The 23,394-nt window shown below is 41.6% G+C and overlaps 1 protein-coding gene and 1 long non-coding RNA gene across 2 annotated transcripts; one reads left to right on the plus strand and one right to left on the minus strand.

Annotated features, from left to right (window-relative positions):
* Positions 1–573: 573 nt before the first annotated feature.
* Positions 574–8,320, plus strand: LOC140817565 (histone-lysine N-methyltransferase ATX4-like). Its single transcript, XM_073177321.1, has 23 exons — positions 574–2,260; positions 2,407–2,462; positions 2,559–2,772; positions 2,956–3,078; positions 3,177–3,245; positions 3,352–3,420; positions 3,527–3,615; positions 3,719–3,814; positions 3,919–4,054; positions 4,256–4,361; positions 4,477–4,576; positions 4,926–5,050; positions 5,203–5,348; positions 5,593–5,697; positions 5,953–6,017; positions 6,095–6,302; positions 6,460–6,543; positions 6,680–6,736; positions 6,823–6,912; positions 7,427–7,513; positions 7,665–7,739; positions 7,836–7,936; positions 8,022–8,320. Exons 1-23 carry the CDS (start codon positions 1,361–1,363, stop codon positions 8,110–8,112), a joined length of 3,192 nt encoding a protein of 1,063 aa, XP_073033422.1. The 5' UTR covers positions 574–1,360; the 3' UTR covers positions 8,113–8,320.
* LOC140817567 (uncharacterized) lies at positions 7,874–9,104 on the minus strand. Its single transcript, XR_012114805.1, has 2 exons — positions 8,784–9,104; positions 7,874–8,090 (listed from the first exon to the last, which is right to left on the minus strand). It is a non-coding gene; the product is annotated as an uncharacterized lncRNA (long non-coding RNA).
* Positions 9,105–23,394: the final 14,290 nt, after the last annotated feature.

Below are 23,394 nucleotides of genomic sequence, written 5' to 3' on the forward strand. Positions count from 1 at the left end.
ATGGTGGTCGAGATGGGTTGTTCTCCTCAACTTCTCCATCTCCCGATTTGACCTTTTTTTTTAATTTAAAATTTGTCACCTACACCGACATATTGAAATTATATACGATTGTTGCCTTCAAAGATCCCGACCAAATCTCGTTCCATCGCCAAGAAATCAACAAAAAGGTAAATTCCACTCTTCAAATTTCTCATTTCATTCATTCTGAATCTCTGGCCGATACAAATAAATAAATAAATAAACAAACTCTGGACATCCTGATAATCTTCCATAGGAATTCATGCCAAATTTCACCCTACTCGTTATGAATCGAAACCAAAATCGTGAGGGCGAAATTTAATTGAACATAAATTTTACATTAATAATAATTTCAAGAATCTACGTACCCCACAATCTTATACTAAAATCTCAACTCTCAAGTGACCAAATCCTCAACCCCCAACCCACCCAAAAAAAAAAAAAATATTCGAGAATGAATTCATCATCATAATTTTTTAAACACACACACACACACACACACACACACACACACACACACACACATATATATATATATATATATATATATATATATATATATATATCCAATTATCCATAACACTTGTTTGCATCTAGTTTCTTCGAATCCACTCTTCTTTTCATTCGACCTCAGCAAACAAAAAAAAAAGTAGAAATATTTAAGGAAACCCAAATTCAGAAAACGAGCCATGTCCATAGGAGGTACCCACCATGCCTACAAATCTCAATTTTGGTTCTTCATGGGCGCTCAAAACGCACGGCGCAAGTTAGAATCTCCGCTCTTGCATTCACGTTCGTTACGTCGAAACTTCTCTTCCCAAATCTCCTTCTCAGTCCATGCATATATATATATATATATACATATATATAACCAGACCAATGTTATTTAGGAAACTTGCGGCATCCAAATTTTTTTCTTGATTTAATAAAATAATGTATATCAATCTGTATTGATTCACACGCATATATATATACACACGCACTCCGTATCTAAATGTCGAATATAATATAAATTTGTATTACTGTGTATTTATCTCTCTCATCGATACGCAGAGCAGTTAGAAAGAGAGAGAGAGAGAGAGAGTCTGTGTGTTGAAACAGAGATCCCCTATTTTTGTGTCTCTAGTCGAACTTCAAGGGAAAGGGTTGATTATTTTTTTTTCGTGGGAACGATTAAATTCCTTGAATTTTGTTTATTTCAATCGATTTTAGCTAATTGGGATGAATAATTTTAATGGGTTTTGACTGAGTGTGGAGTTTTCTTGCGTTGCCGGGGGAGTGTGTGAACAAGATTAGGGTTTTGGATTGCGTGATTAGGGGAATTTAGGAGTTTCCGAGTAGGATGATAATAAAGAAGAGCTTGAAAACAGTAATGCCGAGATTGAAACGATACCGGGTCGGAGACTTGGCGGGTGACGACGATGAATCTTCGGCCAATCGGAAGAAACGCAAACTTGCCAATGGTTATTATTCTATGCGTCTTCTCGGCGACGTTGCCGCCGGAATAATCCCGTTTAATGGCTATGGTTTGCATAAAATTCTGTCTTCATCGTCCTCCTCCGCTGCCGACGACTGCGGAGGAGCGACGGAAATATCATGGTGTGCTCAGGCTCCGAAATCGCAGGAAAATCCGCGGCCGCCGCTGGTGAGAACTTCTCGTGGGAGGGTTCAGGTACTGCCGTCTCGATTTAATGATTCAGTTCTTGCTAACTGGAAGAAAGAGAAAAGCAACGGTAAGAATGAGGCGAAAGATTCTGCTGGGGACTCTGAATATTTACCAATTAAAGAGAAGGATAATAAATTCATCCTCAAGACCCCGAAAATCCGTGGCCATGCTGCGGTTAATAAGAAGCGGAAAGAGGATAAGATTGCCAACCAATGCCGCAAGTTTTCACCTTTGTCAGAGAATGAGATAGAAGAGCTGAGGTCTGACGGATTGAGGAGTTATAATTTTAGGAAGTATTCAATCTCAAGGAGTTCGATGACCTCGATGCACGAGGGGTTGGAGGACGAGGAGGAATTGGAGGAGTTGATGGAATTATATGGCATCGATAGATCTTACTGTTTCGAGGATTTTGAAGAGGGTGACATAGTGTGGGCAATATCCGGGAAGAAGTGCCCTTCCTGGCCAGCTATTGTTCTTAATCTCTTCTCACAAGTTCCCCAACAAGTTTTGAATTTTCGAGTTGCTGGTGCAGTTTGTGTGATGTTTTTTGGTTATTCAGGGAATGGGACACAACGGGTAAACTATATTTTACTTTTTATCCTTTAATACCTAGCGTTACGTTTTTGTTACAGTAATCTATTCTTTGTTCTATCAAGTTGGTGTACAATAAACGGGATTGCAGTTATGAATATTATGAATCTAATCCAATCTTTTATGTGCAGGAATATGCTTGGATTAAACCTGGGATGATATTTCCATTTGTCGATTATGTAGACAGGTGCTTAGTAGTTGTCTCATTTATTCTTTCTTTTAATTTTCATTACTGCCTGTGTCTTTGATGTTTGTCAATTCCACTGTGAATTTGTTGATTTAGGTTTCAGGGGCAGACTGATTTGAATGATAGAAATCAGGGTAATCTTCGGTCTGCCATAGAGGAGGCATTTCTGGCTGAAAATGGCTTCAATGAGATGTTGACGATCGAACTAAATGCAGCTTCTGGCAACACAGATTATCTTCGATCTGTTACTGGAGGAGTCTGTGAGACTTCAGATGCTAATCATAATCAAGGTTGCAACTTGGCAAAACGGGTAAGCTCCACTGTTGCTTACTCGATATTGTTCTCGTTGGAGCATTAAGATTCTTTATACTTATTGGAAAGTTTTCTTGACCGCTAATATTTATGTATCTGATTTTCTATGGAAACCAACACAGTAGAAACAATTGAATGCCCTCTTGTATGAAAGAAGTTCAATTTTTATTTTGTTTATCAGGATCCATTTATGAAGAGAGAAACAAAATCTTGTGAAGCCTGTGGCATGAGCATCATTCCGAACTCAAGGAAATCAAAGGATTCAGCTGTTGTGACCAATCGATTGTGTATTTCCTGTGCCAAGGTTTGTCGTTTTCTTTATGTTGGATGTAATAAAGTCTTCCTCAAAATTATCCCACTATGCAGCTTGTCTGTATTAATGACTACTTACTCTTGTTTCAGTTGAAAAAAAGAAAGCACTATTGTGGCATATGCAAGAAGATTTGGAATCAAACAGACAATGGAACTTGGGTGGGACAATTTTTATGATTTCGTTAATGCTGTTATTTTCTAACTATTTCCTCTGAATATGTGATTGTTTTATTCTCTTAACATTTCTTTTTATGACATGATTAAGGTGCGGTGTAATGGCTGTAAAGTTTGGGTCCATGCAGAATGTGACAAATTTCCAAAAAACAATTTCAAGGTATTCTTTCAAGCATGTTTACTTATTCTATCCCATATGACTGCTGATTTATTTATAGAAATTGCTGTTTTGTTTTTGTGATCTCTTTTATTTACCGTGGCTCTAGGATCTAGGAACTGATTATTACTGCCCTGAATGCAAAGCTCGGTTTAGTTTTGAGCTATCCGATTCAGAAATTTTACAGGTTAAGCATAGGTAAGTGCTGGTACACATTCAGCTAAAAAGTTTTCAAATATGTAATTTTCGAAAATTTATTTGTGCTTCCAGATAGCTGATAAATATATAATTCTTGACGCAGCTATAACAAAAAGAGCAACTCGAACTCCATTTTACCTAGTAAGGTTGCTGTTGTGTGCTCAGGTGTGGAGGGAGTATATTTTCCTAGCCTTCATTTGTAAGTCTCGGTCGCCTTTTTATTTACACGGCCCTCGAAATTTCATCTCCTTAGAGGCGTTTCATGTACCAGTAGCGACAATGCTATCTTTTTTAATGTTACAGAGTTGTCTGCAAGTGCGGCTATTGTGGAATAGAGAAGCTGCAACTTAATGAATGGGAAAGGCACACGGGTTCTAAAACCAAAAACTGGAAGTCTAGTGTCAGGGTGAAAGGTTCCTTGATACCTCTCGAACAATGGGTTTGTTCCTGAAGCGGCTTTATATTTTGATATCGTCTTTACTTCAATTTGCACGTGTCAATGAGTACTTGCGTTTTCTTCTCTGAGTATCCATTGTTTACTGATCGTGGTTGTTTTACTCGGATGATTACTTGCCTTTTTCACAATTTATTATTTCTTATGATTAATTTTAATCAAGAACATATTTTTTTGTCCTGACAGATGTTACAGATGGCAGAGTATCATGAGCGAAATCTTATACCTGCCAAACCCCTCAAGCGTCCTTCTATTAAAGTACGGAGAGAGAAGTTGCTTAATTTCTTACAAGGTTCTCATCCTATCCCTGACTTGTAAAATTTGATGAGTTGCTTCATTCTATCCACCTATACATTTGGCTGTAGCATGAATTGAGGGATTAACTTTTCAGTTCTTTGATTGGATAGAAAATTATGAACCTGTTCCTGCAAACTGGACAACAGAGAGATGTGCAGTATGTCGTTGGGTCGAAGATTGGGATTACAACAAGATAATTATATGCATCAGGTATGGTCAAATTTGAGCTTCTTAACCGTCATCGTTTGAAGATAAGTTCTGGAAATTTAGTGCTTATATGAAGAACTTAAATTGCATTTGTTACCATCCAATGACATATGTTCGCAATGCTCGTGTATGGTTTCTGGTAGTATTGTGTGACTGGGATGTTAATTTGTTCTTTTGCAACCTTGGGAGTTCACGTCTCCTTGACTGATTTACTTTAGAAAATCTTCCATTCCCTCTTATGTTATTTGAGGTAGAATAGGTGTTGGACTACTTGGACTGATATGCCAACTTACGAAATGCACTACTAAATTTGTTTAAAGAAAAATTATATGATGCTTCTTTGTTGTTTCAGGTGTCAGATAGCTGTTCATCAAGAATGTTATGGAGCGAGAAATGTTCGTGATTTTACTTCATGGGTCTGTCGGGCCTGCGAGACACCTGATATTGAGCGGGAGTGTTGCCTCTGTCCTGTTAAAGGCATGCATCTAGATAGTTCTAGCACCATAACCTTTTTAATATGATAAACTGACTATTTATCATTCTCGTGTCGAAATTATGGACTCGTAAATTTTTACATGCAACATGTGTATAACATTGTCCTTGGCGTTGATATTTGTTTGGGAATTCAGGGGGTGCTCTGAAGCCTACAGATGTTGCCCCATTATGGGTTCATGTTACTTGTGCTTGGTTTCAACCAGAAGTCTCCTTTGCCAGCGACGAAAAGATGGAACCTGCACTTGGAATCTTGAGAATTCCTTCAAGCTCTTTTGTGAAGGTACTTTTTATTCACATTCACGACGTGGTTTACTTTTATACACTTCATGACTGGTTATATGTTTGATTATTCTAGTTTGCTGTATTTCTTTTATGGAGACTGGCCTTGATCCTTAAGAAAATGGTGTCATTAATTGTTCAATTCATGTACTTGATTGAGTGCTTATGGGCTCCACATGTTGAGATATATCTGGAAGAAATTTTTGACTGAAACATGCGGTTTCCTCTGATTTTTTACATTTCAGATTTGTGTAGTTTGCAAGCAAATTCATGGTTCCTGCACACAATGTTGCAAGTGTTCCACGTATTATCATGCAATGTGTGCATCAAGGGCAGGGTTTCGCATGGAGGTGAGATGACTTAATTAACTATATATATTTTTTTGCGTTATTATCTGAAATAGTTTGTATATGCTACGGAGACATATATATTTCAATGCTTTAGATTCTAGTATTCATGATCTGATTTGATTTATGATTGGTTATTTTCGAGTTATCAAGTTGCTGGTTAACATGGATTCACGACTTCTGTGTTTTTATATATACATAACTATGCTAAGTATGTGCTGACATAGCATTTCATCTAATATGTGGCGAAAAATGTAGTTGCATTCTCTGGAAAAGAATGGGAAACAAGTGACAAAAATGGTTTCGTATTGCGCCTATCATCGGTACTGCTCTCTATATTAAATTGGTGTTTAAATTGTTAATTGCGTATGGGGTCTCACAAGAGGTGTCATTTGTGCAGGGTTCCAAATCCAGACACGGTTCTAATTGTGGAGACTCCAAAGGGGACTTTCTCGACTAAAAGCCTGCTCCATAACAAAAGGCTAACAGGATCGAGGCTATTCTCAACTAGCCGATTGAAAGTTGAGGAATCCACTTCAGTTGAGAATGAAGAGGTCGACCCATTCTCCGCAGCAAGATGCCGTGTATTCAAAAGAACTTGCAAAAAGGTATATGCAATGAAATATTAGTACGTTACATATTAATACAAACTCGAGCTCAAAAGAAAATGTAAAAGTAAAAGATTTTAGCCAATAGTTTTTATGGTAACTCGAGATTTTGAAGTAGCAGCTACTTCATGTTTTACCATTTCTTTTCTATTATCAGGCGAGGAAGGAGGCAGTTGTCCATCGAATCATGGGAGCTCATCATCATTCTATAAGTGCAATATTGAGCTTGAATATTAACCGAGTAAATATATTGTTTTTTGTTTCTTTTCGATGTGTGCTTCATCTAGTCAGAGTGAAACTAGAATAGGAAAATTTACTGATGAAAGAGAATGGAAAAACTGAAAATTAATCCATGTACCCTTTCTTATCTGGTACAGAAAAAAGAGAAGCCAAAGACCTTTTCTACATTCAGAGAACGGCTTCACCATTTACAGGTTGGTATTATATAGTTTTTAGAGTTTTGTGGTTGTTGCTGTTGGAGCTTATGTTAACGTTTTGAAATGTTCATCTATAACTCCAGAGAACAGAAAATGATAGAGTATGCTTTGGTAGATCTGAAATCCATGGATGGGGCCTCTTTGCGCGAAGAAATATCCTTGAAGGAGAAATGGTATCTTTGCTGACTTCTTATATGATCTATAACTAGCGAACATCGAATAGATCCCAAAGTTGGGGTTAATCACATAGATTTCATCTCTTTATTGTGATTCTTAGTACTTGCGTCATGTTTAATAACTCAGTGTTCGGTTACTGTCCTACTCTCTCACATGTTTCTCAAATGGTAAATGTGGAACGTATACTAACCATATTAAATGGTATAAAACTAGAAATCTGTTTCTTTTGTGGCAAGCATGGTTATTAAAAGGTATTTCACAATAAATTTAGAAGGGATAGAAACATGACAATTACAGTTGCTGTTGGATTAGAACTGCAAACATTTGGTCAAAGGCTCTTGCCTTCAGTGACGGAATGCATGCAAAACTAATTGAGTTATAGCTTGGCAAATGATCTAAAAACATCATTTTCCTTGAATTCTTCCAACTTTTGAAGCCATTCCTTCTTTAGATTTCCAAATTGTTCTGCATATGTATTTTTTATATAAAATTTTGTGCTTCTATGTCCAGGTTGTGGAATATCGCGGTGAACAGGTCCGGCGCAGCGTTGCAGATCTTAGGGAAGCCCTCTATCGAGCAGAGGGCAAAGACTGCTACGTGAGTTTTGGAAAATTTAGTGATAAAAAATTGATATTCAATAGGCCATCCTCTATATTCCTTACTGGTTCTACCGCTGTTTTCTTTCCCACCCAACCTCATTTCTTCAAACCAACATTGTCAAGTTAAAATTCTTTTATTTTTGCTCCAGTTATTCAAAATTAGTGAAGAAGTAGTAGTTGATGCCACTGACTCGGGAAATATCGCTCGGTTGATCAACCATTCGGTAAGTTCCCTCCCAAGATTTCACCCATCTATCCGTCCCTTTTCTTCACGCGTTGTCTGACTTGATTCTAGTTGACACCACTGCCATTTCTTGCAGTGTATGCCTAATTGCTATGCGAGGATCATGAGTGTAGGTGATGATGAAAGCCGGATTGTACTTATCGCCAAGGCAGATGTGCCTGCTGGTGACGAATTAACGTACATCTTCCTCTCTCTAGGAGGCAATAGCACATTCTAATTACTATAATTCACCATCTTACGTATTTCTTGGTCATTGTGACAGGTACGACTATTTGTTCGATCCCGACGAACCCGACGAGTTTAAAGTCCCTTGCATGTGTAAAGCTTCAAGCTGCCGAAAGTTCATGAATTAGGTTACAACATAGTATTATAATTGAAAGGGATCCTAACCATTTTCCTTCTCTAAGATAACTTTGTTATTTATTTTTTCTTGATTCGTAGGAAAATTTAATTTTTTCAATGAAGAATATTTATAATAGTTAAATAATAAAAGGCAACACTAGTTCTAGCATATAATTTGACTTCAAAATGGCATTCTTTCCAAGCATTCCTTTCTTGATTTCTTTTTCTTTTTCTATAATGTCACTCAAATACGCCGCATATGCTCGTCACCAATTCAATTAATTAATTTTTAAGAAATATAAATGTTCGCAGGCAACTGCTTGACAAGTAAAAAACTGTGGTAGAATTTTCGTATCATAAAAAAATTATTTTTATTATTGAAATAATAATCAGTGAATTATATTCGTAAAAGTGACCAATGAAAAAAAAAAAAGAAGATTCGATTAAATTGTTTTGCATAATCATATTACACACAGTACGGGAATCTGTATCAAACCAGAAGTTCGATAATCGTAAAGCTACGTTAGAATCGAAAAATATTATCTTTACAATTTTGCATTTCACCCCCCAAAAAATCAAATATTATTGGTTTAAAATAATATTCTTGCACGAACTGCCCTGGAGTAAGAAATGAGCAAATTCACAATTGCAGCATTAATATGATAAAAGGCTTTCATTTCACCTGTATGTTCTTAGTACGACGGTAGCCGTGAATTCCCGCCGCCGCCTAGTCCAATTCTTTCGAATTTTTTGGGCTTCACGCATCTATCATCACCCAAATAATTGCGTATATAACCCAAAGATCCACAACTTAGATCTATCCAAAATAAATAAATAATTAATGACTAAAAATGAAATAAATCGTACCAGAATAAGTATTTTTTGGTGTTTTAGCAGCAGAGATGAAGAAGGTCGTTTTGCTGCTCTTTTACAATTGCAGAGCTCATTTTCCTCTTTATATATTGGTTGGTATCAATTTACTGAGGAATCTGATTTTTTTTTTTTTTTTGGTGATTCATAAATTATATTATTTAATGATTTATATTGAATTGATTATTGTTAAAAAAGGAGAAATATTTTCCAAAATAACATATATTTTGATATGGTACAATATAATTGACACGTGATATGTGTGCTGTAATGTAATTTATAAGATTAAAGTCGTACTTCTATCGAGTATAATTTTTGATTGATACTCACAGGAAATTTAGGGTCCGTTCCCAGCAAGTGTCACTAGTCCAGACCCAGGTTTTGAAATTACCCTGAGCCTGAAATCACAAATAAGATCGTTAGGAGGGGGCCAGGAGGGTGTCCTGGCGTAGCCCCTCCGACACTCAAGTCAGTGACTGAGGATATATGAGGGGAGCAGCTAAGGGCGCTGCTGAAAACAATATATTGAATGCCTGAACTGAACACTCAAACATGGTATTTATAGGAGATTACTTGGGCCCTTGATGGGCTTGTCTTTCATTTGGGCTTGGGATGGGCCAGGGGTAGCGGGCCCATCCATGGGGTATCACCAGTCTCCCCCTCCCGAGTCGAACTGAATCGCAGGTTCGAAGTTCGATTAATTGTGTTGTCATTGGTTTGCAAGGTGTGAGTTGAGCGTTTTTCGTCTGCTCCATATACAGAGTATCGCCCCTCGCCTCTACTATCACAGCATCGCCACTCTACCCAGCCTTGCCGCCATCTTCGATACAACCCCTCGCCCCTCACTGCAGAGTCTTGCCCCTCGCCCTTCACTGTCGAGCATGCTCGCCTCGCCCCTTCCACGCGCGCCTGCACGCCCAGCGCCTCGCCCCTCCGTGCACACTCCTAGCCTTCGCCTCCCTTCTCTCGCCCCTTAGCCCTCTCCCAACAGCCGCTCAGCCTCGCCCTCAAGCCCGAGCACACCCTCGTCTAAACAACCGCACGCTCCCACCTACTCGCTTGCTCATCCCCTCGCACTCTCGCTCAGTTCATCCTCGCCGACCTCGCCTCTCGCCCCTAACAGCCGCCCTCGCCGCTCGCCCCCTCGCAGCGTCGCCCCTAACAGCCGTCCTCGGCACTCGCTCCTCGCCCGTCGCAACGTTGCCCCCTCCCCACGCTCGCCCACGAGTGCTCTGCTCGCCCCTCGCCACCAGCTCGCCCACGCCACCAGCTCGCCCAAGCAACCATCTTGCCCAAGCACCAGCCGTCCTCGGGCACGCTCGCCAAGCGCCACCAGCTCGCCCAAGCAACCAGCTCGCCCAAGCAAGCAACAGCCGTTCATAAACGGCACGCTCGCCCAGCGCCACAGCTAGCAAACCAGCTCGCCAAGGCAACCTAGCCGTCCTCGCGCACGCTCGCCCCAGCGCCACTAGCTCGCCCAAGCAACCAGCTCGCCCAAGCACCAGCCGTCCTCGGGCACGCTCGCCCAGTGCCACAGCTCGCCCAAGGCACCCAGCTCGCCCATGCTTAGCCGTCCTCGCGGCACGCTCGCCCAGCGCCACCCAGCTCGCCCCAAGAAGCCAGCTCCGCCCCCGCGCGCCCTCGGCGCCCTGCTTCACGCTCGCCCGGCCCCCCGCGCCCACTCAGCCCACATCCACTCGCCCTTCATCCGCCAGCTCGCCCCGACGCCCAAACATGCTCTCGCCCAAGGCACGCCCGCGACCTGACCGGGCAGGTCAATCCCGTAAACTCTGCTCCCCGTAAACTCTGCTCCTCGTAAACATCTTTTGTTATCGACTAACCAAATAAATTTTTCTCCTCCCAAACTCTGCTCCTCTACTAGGTGACACCTTAGCAGGAAAAATAAATTTAATTCTCCTCATCCACTATGCTCCTCTGCTATGCGACGCCATAGCAGGAAAATAACCTTTTTCTCCTCCCAAACTCTGCTCCTCTGCTAGACGATGCCTTAGCAAAAAAATAAAAATTCACGACCTCCACCCTCTAACTCCTCTGCTAAGCCGGGTCTTAGCAGGAAAATAAAAACTCAACATCTCCACCCTCTAACTCCTCTGCTAGGTGACGCCATAGCAGGAAGATAGAATTCAACACCTCCACCCTCTAACTCCTCTGTTAGGCGATGCCTTAGCAGGATAATAAAATTCAACTCATCCATCTAACTCCTCTGCTAGGTGATACCTTAGAAGGAAAATTTAAATTCAACACCTCCACCCTCTAACTCCTCTGCTGAGCCGGGCCTTCGCAGGAAAAATCAAACTCTCACCTCATCATCTCATAACTCCTCTGCTGAGCCGGGCCTTCGCAGGAAAAATCAAACTCTCACCTCATCATCTCATAACTCCTCTGCTCAGCAGGGCTTAGCAGGAAAATAGAAATTCAACCTCCTTACCATCTAACTCCTCTGCTAAGCCGGGCCCTAGCAGGAAAAATCAAACTCTCACCTCATCATCTCATAACTCCTCTGCTAAGCCGGGCCTTAGCAGGAAAAATAAAATTCAACACCTCCACCTTCTAACTCCTCTGCTAGGCGATGCCTTAGCAGGAAAATAGAATTCAACGCCCCACCCTCTAACTCCTCTGCTAGGTGATACCTGAGCAGGAAAATAAAAACTCAATACCCCCACCCTCTAACTCCTCTGCTAGTGATACTTCAGCAGGAAAATAGAAATTCAACCTCCTCACCATCTAACTCCTCTGCTAGGCGACACCTTAGCAGGAAAATAAAAATTCAACACCTCCACCCTCTAACTCCTCTGCTAGGTGATATCATAGCAGGAAAATAAAAATTCAACATCCTCACCATCTAACTTCTCTGCTAAGCCGGGCCCTAGCAGGAAAAATCAAACTCTCACCTCATCATTTCATAACTCCTCTGCTAAGCCGGGCCTTAACAGGAAAATAAAATTCAATGCGCCCACCCTCTAACTCCTCTGCTAGGCGATGCCTTAGCAGGAAAATAGAATTCTACGCCCCACCCTCTAACTCCTCTGCTAGGTGATACCTGAGCAGGAAAATAAAAACTCAATACCCCCACCCTCTAACTCCTCTGCTAGGTGATAACTCAGCAGGAAAATAGAAATTCAACCTCCTCACCATCTAACTCCTCTGCTAGGTGACACCTTAGCAGGAAAATAAAAATTCAACACTCTCACCCTCTAACTCCTCTGCTAGGTGATACTTTAGCAGGCATATTTAATTTCTCACGCTGCTCCTCTACTAGGCGATGCCTTAGTAGGAAAAAATAAATTTCTCCCCGCCCCAACTCTGCTCCTCTACTAGGCGATGCCTTAGTAGGAATTTTTTTTTCCTCCTTCCAATACAACGACATTTATGAATTAAAATGAAGAACCTGATTTTATTGACTTTCAACTGATAACATAAGATAAATTCAGAAACAAAATACAGCAAAATTTTAGTCAAGATTAATATTCTCTAAGGTGTCAAGCGTTCCTCAGCCTCTTTAGACCATTGCCCGACGCATTCTCCAACTTTTATCTCTGCTCCTCTTGTACCTCCCCAGGACAAAGTTACACAGTTCTTCCTTTCCTAATCATGTTAACATCCAAACACGCTCTTTTCCCTTCCTCCTCCACTGCCCCTTCATAACATCGATGCGCGCCCCTCTGATCCCCGCATAAAACTCCAACCTCCTTCCCTACAGGAAACTTCAACTTCTGATGGTACGTGGACGCTACAGCTCTGAAATCCTTTAGGGCTGGTCGCCCCAGAATTCCATTGTAAGCAGATGGGGTGTCCACCACAGTAAATGTTGTCATTTTTGTTACCCGCTGAGGCTCATGTCCCAAAGATAGAGGAAGGACAATCTGACCGAGCGACGGGATGAGATGTCCTTCCAATCCATACAGCGGGGTGGATACCGGCTCAAACTCAAATCCTTCCCTTTTCATTTGATCCAACGTGCTTTTGAACAATGCGTTCACGGAGCTTCCATTATCAATAAATATCATCGCCACACCATAATTGGCAATTGTGGTCGTTACCACCAAGGCATCGTTATGTGGAGTCACAATGCCTCGAAGGTCTTCTACCCCAAAGCTGATGACAGGGTCTTGTGGTAAGTCTGCACTGTAGTAGCCCGAATTCCAAATTGGGTAATTAACGGATTAATGGTGATTAAGAAGGTTTAATGTGTAATTTTGACCGTGGTCATGATCGGACGGACCGAAGATGGTTCGGTAGCACCGACGAGTTCGGACGATCCGAAGTGAGTTCGGTGGATCCGATCATGAGGTGTCAAGAGCCGATGGACACGTGGGAGTTCGGACGTTCCGAAGTGTAGGTTCGGTGGATCCGATCGTGAGGTGTCAAGAGCTGATGGACACGTAGAAGTTCGGACGTTCCGAAGTGGGTTCGGTGGATCCGAACATAGCCTATAAATAGTGCTCGGAATTCCTCATTTTGGATGGCAAGTTCTTGAAGTTGTGTCTCATTTTGAGAGGTTTGGAAGGTTTCTAGGGTTAGTTGTCGGTCGAGCGATAGCCAAGAGCTGCCAGGATTGGTAGTGTAGCGACGCCTGAGTTACGAGGCAATCGACATCAAAGGGCTGTCGACGGACGAAGGTAAACCCTAAACCTTTGGTAGTACTGGTTTTGCTAGTTGAGCATGGTAGTATTGTTCATTGGGTATGCTTTTGATGCGTAGGCTTGTTCTAGACCTGATTAGCGGTGTTGCGTAAGGCTAGGCTTGCTGTGATAGAGGTACGAAAGTACTATCCGAGATATCCTGGTTGAGTATACATTCTTATATGTGTTGCATGATTATGTGGTGCATTGATATATGTCATATGATGCATGCTATTATGTCACGTTTATTACTGCATGTTGAGCCGTATCTCCTTCGAGATAGCCTTTACTGTTGAGCTGTATCTCTTTCGAGATAAGCTATATCTTGTGGGGCCGCTCAGCCCTGTCTTGTCTTGTGGACGCATGGACACCGAGAGTACACAGTGGCCGACGGGTCGGGAGGGCTTCGGTGATCCGGGACATTTTAGGTCCACGTCTGTTCTTGTAGTGGATGCAGTGACCCAGAGGAGTACCGCGCGGCACTATCCACTTGGCGCCTCTAGACTGAGCATTTTGAGATCCTTTGTTACTCCTGTTTCTTGACTACCCTGGTATCATATCATAGCATGTGCATTTCATATAGGCTTGTATACTCATGCTTTTGTACTGGGCGTTCTTATCGCTCACGTCCTCGGTTTTGTTTATCTTGGACACCCCATTCCCACGGGGCAGGCCTCAGGTTGGACAGCTCAGGAGGAGGAGGAGGAGGACGTTGAGTAGCTGGTTGGTTTAGTTTTCAGTACTATTCTATTTCGATATGGTTGTACCGTATATTTCAGTTTAGTTGAGTTGTTCTGGATTTTCGATTGGGTTGTATAACTATCGTTTGTTGGCCTTTTCCGCAATTATCTCTGATTATTATTAATTAAGTTAATCGCATGCTTAGTTCTTGATTAGTAGGTGATTCTGGAACGGGTCACTACATTTATGGTATCAGAGCATGCTTACGATTTTGGGATATAGATTCTGTTTTGGGATTTTTCGTGGACCATTTTACCATTTTCCCCATTCTATCTTGTAGCGATGGCTGACCACTTTGGTGATGAGAGTAGTCAGGGAAGTGTAGGTCGTTGGGGTGACCAGGACGATCGTAAGCGTCATAAGTTACCGTATGTTTCTCTAGACGTCATTCTTTCCGTTTCTACCCCGATGGGTCATTCGGTGTTAGCAAAGCGTCTAGTGATGGGTTGTCACTTAGATTTTGAGGGTAACGAATTGATTGCGAATCTTATGATCTTGGAGATGGAAGATTTTGATTGTATTCTAGGTATAGACCTATTGACTACCTACCAGCTACCGTGGATTGTTACCAGAAGCTTGTTCAGTTTCGTACGACTGAGAGCTCTAGTTGGTTTTTCTATGGTGAGGGAGCGCGACCTCCGATGCCAGTGGTATCTGCTCTGAAAGCCTGTCGTGCTTTAGAGGCGGGCGGGGAAGGCTACCTCATCTATGCGATTGATTCCTCCACAGGTAGTGTTGGTATAGATGATATTCCAGTGGTTTGTGAATTTCCTGATGTTTTTCCCAGATGAGATTCCTGGTTTTCCTCCAGTTAGAGAGGTGGAATTTGGCATTGAGTTAATGCCAGGGACTGCACCGATTTCTCGTGCCCCTATCGTCTTGCTCCGTCAGAAATGAGAGAATTGAAGCAGCAATTACAGGATCTTCTTGATAAAGGTTATATTCGCCCGAGTGTTTCACCTTGGGGAGCTCCAGTATTGTTTGTCAAGAAGAAAGATGGGTCGATGCGATTGTGCATTGATTATCGCCAGCTGAATCGTGTGACGATTAAAAACAAGTATCCATTACCTCGTATCGATGATTTGTTCGATCAGCTTCAGGGTACCTCTGTTTACTCCAAGATTGACTTGCGATCGGGTTATCATCAGATGAGAGTCAGAGATGATGATATTTCCAAGACTGCATTTCGTACTCGATATGGGCATTACGAGTTTCTAGTTATGCCATTTGGATTGACGAATGCGCCAGCAGTGTTCATGGATCTGATGAATCGAGTCTTTCGGGATTTTCTAGATCAGTTGTGTTCAACAACAATTGAGATGTAATAACGATGTTGTTATTTCGTTTTGTTCATCCTCTAAGCCTGATTTCGAGGACGAAATCTTTTTAAGGGGGAGAGAATGTAGTAGCCCGAATTCCAAATTGGGTAATTAACGGATTAATGGTGATTAAGAAGGTTTAATGTGTAATTTTGACCGTGGTCATGATCGGACGGACCGAAGATGGTTCGGTAGCACCGACGAGTTCGGACGATCCGAAGTGAGTTCGGTGGATCCGATCATGAGGTGTCAAGAGCCGATGGACACGTGGGAGTTCGGACGTTCCGAAGTGTAGGTTCGGTGGATCCGATCGTGAGGTGTCAAGAGCTGATGGACACGTAGGAGTTCGGACGTTCCGAAGTGGGTTCGGTGGATCCGAACATAGCCTATAAATAGTGCTCGGAATTCCTCATTTTGGATGGCAAGTTCTTGAAGTTGTGTCTCATTTTGAGAGGTTTGGAAGGTTTCTAGGGTTAGTTGTCGGTCGAGCGATAGCCAAGAGCTGCCAGGATTGGTAGTGTAGCGACGCCTGAGTTACGAGGCAATCGACATCAAAGGGCTGTCGACGGACGAAGGTAAACCCTAAACCTTTGGTAGTACTGGTTTTGCTAGTTGAGCATGGTAGTATTGTTCATTGGGTATGCTTTTGATGCGTAGGCTTGTTCTAGACCTGATTAGCGGTGTTGCGTAAGGCTAGGCTTGCTGTGATAGAGGTACGAAAGTACTATCCGAGATATCCTGGTTGAGTATACATTCTTATATGTGTTGCATGATTATGTGGTGCATTGATATATGTCATATGATGCATGCTATTATGTCACGTTTATTACTGCATGTTGAGCCGTATCTCCTTCGAGATAGCCTTTACTGTTGAGCTGTATCTCTTTCGAGATAAGCTATATCTTGTGGGGCCGCTCAGCCCTGTCTTGTCTTGTGGACGCATGGACACCGAGAGTACACAGTGGCCGACGGGTCGGGAGGGCTTCGGTGATCCGGGACATTTTAGGTCCACGTCTGTTCTTGTAGTGGATGCAGTGACCCAGAGGAGTACCGCGCGGCACTATCCACTTGGCGCCTCTAGACTGAGCATTTTGAGATCCTTTGTTACTCCTGTTTCTTGACTACCCTGGTATCATATCATAGCATGTGCATTTCATATAGGCTTGTATACTCATGCTTTTGTACTGGGCGTTCTTATCGCTCACGTCCTCGGTTTTGTTTATCTTGGACACCCCATTCCCACGGGGCAGGCCTCAGGTTGGACAGCTCAGGAGGAGGAGGAGGAGGACGTTGAGTAGCTGGTTGGTTTAGTTTTCAGTACTATTCTATTTCGATATGGTTGTACCGTATATTTCAGTTTAGTTGAGTTGTTCTGGATTTTCGATTGGGTTGTATAACTATCGTTTGTTGGCCTTTTCCGCAATTATCTCTGATTATTATTAATTAAGTTAATCGCATGCTTAGTTCTTGATTAGTAGGTGATTCTGGAACGGGTCACTACAGCACCCTTAGATATCTCAAAGTTCTCCAACCTTCTCCCATGTGCCTTCCGAGCTTGCCCAGAGTCTCCATCAGTAACACCCCCCGAGATCATATGAATCATTCCTCTAGTAGGGTGGTTATCCTCATTCATTCCTCTCCTCGGTTCGACGAGTTCCTGAGGAACACCTTGACCTCGACCTTCATCTTTCTGCTCCCCGACTCTCTGATTTATCCATGGAGGGCCTTGACCACGCCTAGGGGATGGGCGAGACCTCGGTCGACTCCCGGATGCAGATCCTTCTCGTCTGTCCGGCGAAGGCAACCTAGCACTGCTCTTCGCCCTTCGCGACTTCTCCCACCTCTCCTCGGGCTCCCTCACCTCCATCACCTCGTCACGACTCCTATTCAGAGGAACATGTGATGAGAATTGTCTTTTGTCCCTAGCCTTATCATCCTCTCTCTCGCCCCCACCCCCTCTTCCTTCTTCCTTTCTCCACTCCCTCAACTCTACTTCCTCCGTGCCGGTTCTCCATCCTTCTGTACCGTTGGGCATCTTCCAAGTTTACATATTTCTCAGCTCGAGCCAATAGTTCATCATAGCTTGACGGGGGCTTCTTGACCAGTGACTTGAAAAACTCCCCTCACCTCAATCCTTGTGTGAAGGCACTTATCATGATGTCAGCAGTAGCAGCTGGTATTTCCAGCGCTGCACTGTTGAAATGCTGGACAAATTCTCGTAAAGTTTCATTCTCTTGTTGTTTCATCACGAACAGGTTCAAATAATTTTTCTGGTGCCTCTTGCTGCTAGCAAATCGGTGCAAGAAGGCAGCTGAGAAGTCCTCAAAAGAACGTATAGAGTTGGGCTGCAAAGTGTTAAACCACTGCTGGGCTGACCTCACTAACGTGCCCAGAAAAACCCTACACCTGACTCCATCTGAATATTGGTGCTGTTGGAGTAGGTGCCCGTCGAGCCAAGTGTTGGCCGAGTGTTCACAATGAAACTCTATGTATAAGCAATCTTTATTTTAGTAATATTTGAAATTATTATTTTGGCACATCTTTATCTGTATACACATGCTAGTTGCATAGATAAAGCCCTTGAATATACAAATAGTAGAAAGAATATGAGATGCTCATATGATGAGTATCATGAAACTCATATTTGGAATACTGTATATTCTAAACGGTTCCTAGTCCATTCAACCACCACTAAGAAGGATATAGGCCGCTCGAGTTAGAGACTAGTATCTGCGATGTGAGTACCATGTTTCATTGGTAGGGGACATTGTGATGTCCGAACATGCAGATAGGTGCTCCTTGTAGAGTGCACTGAACAACCCTCCATAAATGACTTTCCAAGTGGTTCTCACTTATCGAGTGGAAAAGTCCTAGTTTATGATTGTACACCATTAGTCCTTATGACCCGGGACAACATTGAGACTCTATGTGCTAGCGTTTCACTTTGACTTGTTTACCGACTCTTATGGGGTCATCAGGTGGCAAGGTTGGGTGTTACGGCGAAACATATAGGAGTCGATGCATTGTAGTCGGGGATTCACCGCTTACCTTCGGGTATGGATATCCTATGTGTTCTCATGTATATGTGGGTTGAAATCTCTGATCAAACTATGGTGGTAATTATGAAAGGGGTTTCATAGATTACACCATCGATGCAACCACAACATGACACATAGTATCGATTCATTGACAACTCTCGATAAACCAATAGTTGTCGAATCGGTCGGGATATATGAGTTGAAGGGACCGTACTGTACGCTAACCGTAATTGAATGGTTCTTGCAGGCACTATCATGTGATACCTAGGGAATCACGTAAGCGATGCTGCTAGGCGTTTAACGTGATTGGTTGGGTACTATCAGACTTGAGTTCTGACGTTCTTACTATCAAGGAGTTGATAAGTAAGAATGGAGCAATTGGGGTATGCTCGAATAAGGACATGTTTAGTCCGAATCACATGGAGATGTGAACCCACGGCTAGTTGTATCAATGAACCATTGAGGGCCACACAAGTACTAGCTTTGTAAATCCCGATGGGAAGTAAAATAGTTCAATGTGTTGAACGGCTTATAAATGTGTTTATAAGCGTAAAGAAAAATAGAAGTATGACTTCTCTGAGAGAAATATAAATTTTAATTTATGGAAGTGTTCTTAGATTAAAATTTGGCCAAGTGAATAATGTATTTGAAAATTGTGATTTTCATAAACATTATTATGGACTAAATTAAATTAATTCAAGTGTTGCATTAATTAAACACTAGTGGGCTAGTAGAGTCCAAATAATTAAATTAATTCAAGTGTTGGATTAATTAAATAACATTGGGCCTTGTAGAGCCCAATTGAAAATAATTATTTGACTAGTGGGCTTGAGTAAAATCAAGTAAAGTATAATTGGGCTCAAAATGTTTGAGACAATTAAAAGGAGTCCATGGGCCTTGTAAAAGTTGCAAGCCCACTAGGGTTTGCATGCTTGGGAGGTGAAGGGGTGTACATTATTTTTGAATAAAATAATGCAAGACATGTGGATCACCTTTTTGCACTACCAAGACTACACTTCACTCCCTCATTTTCACTCACCTCTTGGCCGAAATTCCATACCATTTTTCTCTCAAATTTTTCTTCTCTCTTTTGTTCTTCAAGTGTTGGAGAATAAAAGACTTCTCTTTGATAAATCCTCAAATATTTCTAGTGCAATATTTGAGGGGGTTTACCTTACAAGTGGTGGGCTTGATTTTGAAGAAAAGGAGGTAGCTTGTAGACTTGTCTTCCTTTGAAGAGCTTTGTTGTTCACAACAAAGTTGGAGCCAAACATCAACCTCAAGAGGTTGATAGGTAATATTCTTAAACACTCTATGAATGTGTTTTTATTGTAAATGTTGCACAAAATGAGGTGGCCGAATTTTCTAGCATGAAAATAAAAATTTTTGACTTCCGTTGCGCTTCCGGCCACCATAACCAGTCCGCTTTCAAGTGGTATCAGAGCTATGGTTACGATTTTGTGTAGCAATTACAAGATATTATGTTGAGATTGATTTCTAACCGCATGAGAACAAAATTTTGCAACGAATTCAAGGCCGGATTGGGGCGGGTTTGGGCAGCAAGTTGCTGCCCATTTCGGGCATCTTGGGCAGCCCGAGGGGCTGCCCGAAATGGGCAGCAAGGGCCAGGCCCCATCCCTACACTTTAATATAAAAAAAAATTTGTAGCCGGAATCCGGCGTACGGAGCTCCGGCGACGGCGATGACGACTAGGGTTTCCAAAAGTGTTTTGGATAATCAAAGTGTCATGGGCCTTGATGTTGTTGGGCCATTAGATGGTTAACATATTTGTGAATTTTAAATGGGCCAAAATGTTTTGGTGAAAAATGAATTTTTGGGCCCTTAAGTTTAAAATTACAAAAGTTGCAAACATTTTCTCATGAAATAAATATTTTAAGTTGGACTTTATTTATAGTAAATGGTGATTTACAAGAAATTCGGTTATAAATAAATTAATTGGAAAGTAGACAAAGGTGTTTGTATACTTTGTTAATTTAGTTTATAATCGTGGCGGTTAGTGATTTGATCAAGATATATAATAGTGGATCAATTAATTATTGTGATAATTAATTGATGGTGTATGATATGTGATATTATGCATGAAGAATGATCAAAAGCCCAAGCCCAATTTGCTAGGTGTATGCTAGGATATTTTGTGTTGAATGATTGTAATAATTATCAATTTATAAAGTGGGCTTGGTTTGTGGCACGTTCCCACCCCATGAGATGTATCTCTATTTGCCATGGATATTTATTTGTAAATATTAGTATAGTGGATGATCAAGATTGGAAGATGGTGGCCTTGATGATTATGAAGATCGAAGACATGTAAATATTGGAAGCTTATGTAATAGTTGCATTTGCATCCCATGTATTTCCCTAGGATTGGACCTAGGCCCGTGTTTAGCTCACACGGTCCGTTAGTATTGGGGCGATTGATCATCCTTGTTTTGTTTACTGTTTATAATATATGCATGATATGTTATAAATAATGAGTATGTGCGTTATTATTATAATAATAACAAAGTTGCATGAATCCGGCAAACATACGATCAAACATGGCGAGCTTTTAAAATAAAATTAATGATGAGACCTTTCAAAATTAAAAACCCTCATTTTGAATAAGATTCAAAATTAATATCAAGCCCGAAAAGGAGAATTATAAATTTGTTTATAATTTCCATGTCTTCCATCGACAATGGGTGCATGATGAACGCTACCCGTACTCGGGGCTCGGCTCATATTATTGGGGGAGCTTTGGGTGCCGGAAAGCTGTGACATCCATTGACATGGTGATGTGAACTACGTGGAACTCCCATGATTTTGGCTCATATTATTTGGGGAACTCATGGCGACCGTCCATTAAGGTTCAACATCGATGGGTAAGGCTTGACACGTGAAGATGAACGACGTCATATTATTGGGTCATAATCAAACGTGAGACAAAAGTTTACGTAGAGGGTTGCATTGTGATGCAATGGGAAACTACCTTTTAGGAATTGTGATTGGCTGATATTATTCGGGATCATAATTCGCTAATTGGACCTTACGTACCTACTGAGGAAAGGAGTTTCCCGTTTTCACTAGAGGGTAGTGAAAGATGTCAAAACAGTGAGAGCAAATATTTATGAAGTAAAAGTCCAAACTTCATATCTTACTAAATATTTTAAAATAATCATCAACATTTATCTGTTTTTACTTTTCAGTACAAATTGACAATGTCTTCGATTCGCAATCCGATATCCGTAATACTCGACAAACACATATTAACTGGACCTAATTACCTCACTTGGCTAAGAAACCTGAAAATCGTCTTGAATTCGGAAAGGGTAGCATATACACTGACTGAGTCGCCCCTGTTGAGGCTCCGACTGACTGCACTCCTGAGGAATTGCAGACTTACAAAGAATGGTGTGACCATGACTTGATAGCCAGGTGTTATATGCTGACTTCTATGAATGATGAGCTGTAGAGGCGTTTTGGGGATGCAAAGAGTGCTGCTGACATTCTTTTGCATCTCAAGGAGCTCTTTGGTGAGCAAACACGGCCTCTTAGGCATGCTACCGTCAAGGAGCTGATCACTATGCGCATGCGAGATGGGGCCTCGGTCTATGAGCATGGCCTGAAGTTGATTGGGCTCGTGGATAAGCTCGTTGGCATGAATATGATCTTGCCTTCGGAGTTGACCACCGACGTGTTGCTGTTATCATTGCCTAGCTCATTTGATCCTTTTGTGGTGAACTTCAACATGAACAAGATGGAGCCCACCCTTGAGGAGTTGGTGAATATGCTTGTTACGTTTGAATCAACCATCAAGAAAGAGAAGTTGGTTCTTTATGTGGGTTCTTCATCTGGTACGAAGATTGATCCACATGGGAAGGAAAGAAGAGTTCTTTCCAACGTCCCAAGAAGAACGTGCCCTTGTTGAGGCAATCTCCGAATCCCGTTGAGGCAGCCAGACCAGTTAAGGCTGACAAGACTGATGATGTATGTCATCACTGCAAGAAGCCTGGACATTGGAAGCGAAATTGCAAGGAATATCTGGCCCAGAAGAGTTCTGAAAACGGTATGTTCTAAATTGAAGTAAACATTTCAATTAACTCTACTTCTTGGGTATTAGATACCGGTTGTGACTCACATCTCTGTAATGAGTTATAGGTGATGGGAAGAAGTAGAAAGATTAAGGAAGGTGTGACCTTCTAGAAGATGAGCAATGGAGCAAGAGTTGCTGCCAAGGCTGTTGAAGATGTTTACTTATTGTTGAACAATAGTTTTAAGTTATTTTTATGAGATGTTTTGTTTGTACCTAATTTTGTGAAAAACATTGTTTCCATTTCTATGCTGATAAAAATGGATATTCTTGTTTATTTTGCAAAAGTGTTTGCAACATTTACATGAATGAATGTTTGATTGGTACTGGTGAACTTGAAAACGATCTCTATAACTTAAAATTGAAAGATATTCCATTAAATGTCCATTCAAAGGCAGACACCATATGAGATATGGATGGGTAAGCCTCCCAAATATTCTTATCTTAGAATATGGGGAGCCCTGCTTATATGAAGCACGTAGTGGGAGATGAATTGGATAGTCGATCCATTTTATGTTTCTTTGTGGAATATCCAAAGAATTTTGTTGGATATTATTTCTATCATCCCCAAGAAACAAAGGTGTTTGTTTCT

The sequence above is a fragment of the Primulina eburnea genome, chromosome 16, assembly GCF_022965805.1.
Source record: "Primulina eburnea isolate SZY01 chromosome 16, ASM2296580v1, whole genome shotgun sequence".
NCBI lineage: Eukaryota > Viridiplantae > Streptophyta > Magnoliopsida > Lamiales > Gesneriaceae > Primulina > Primulina eburnea.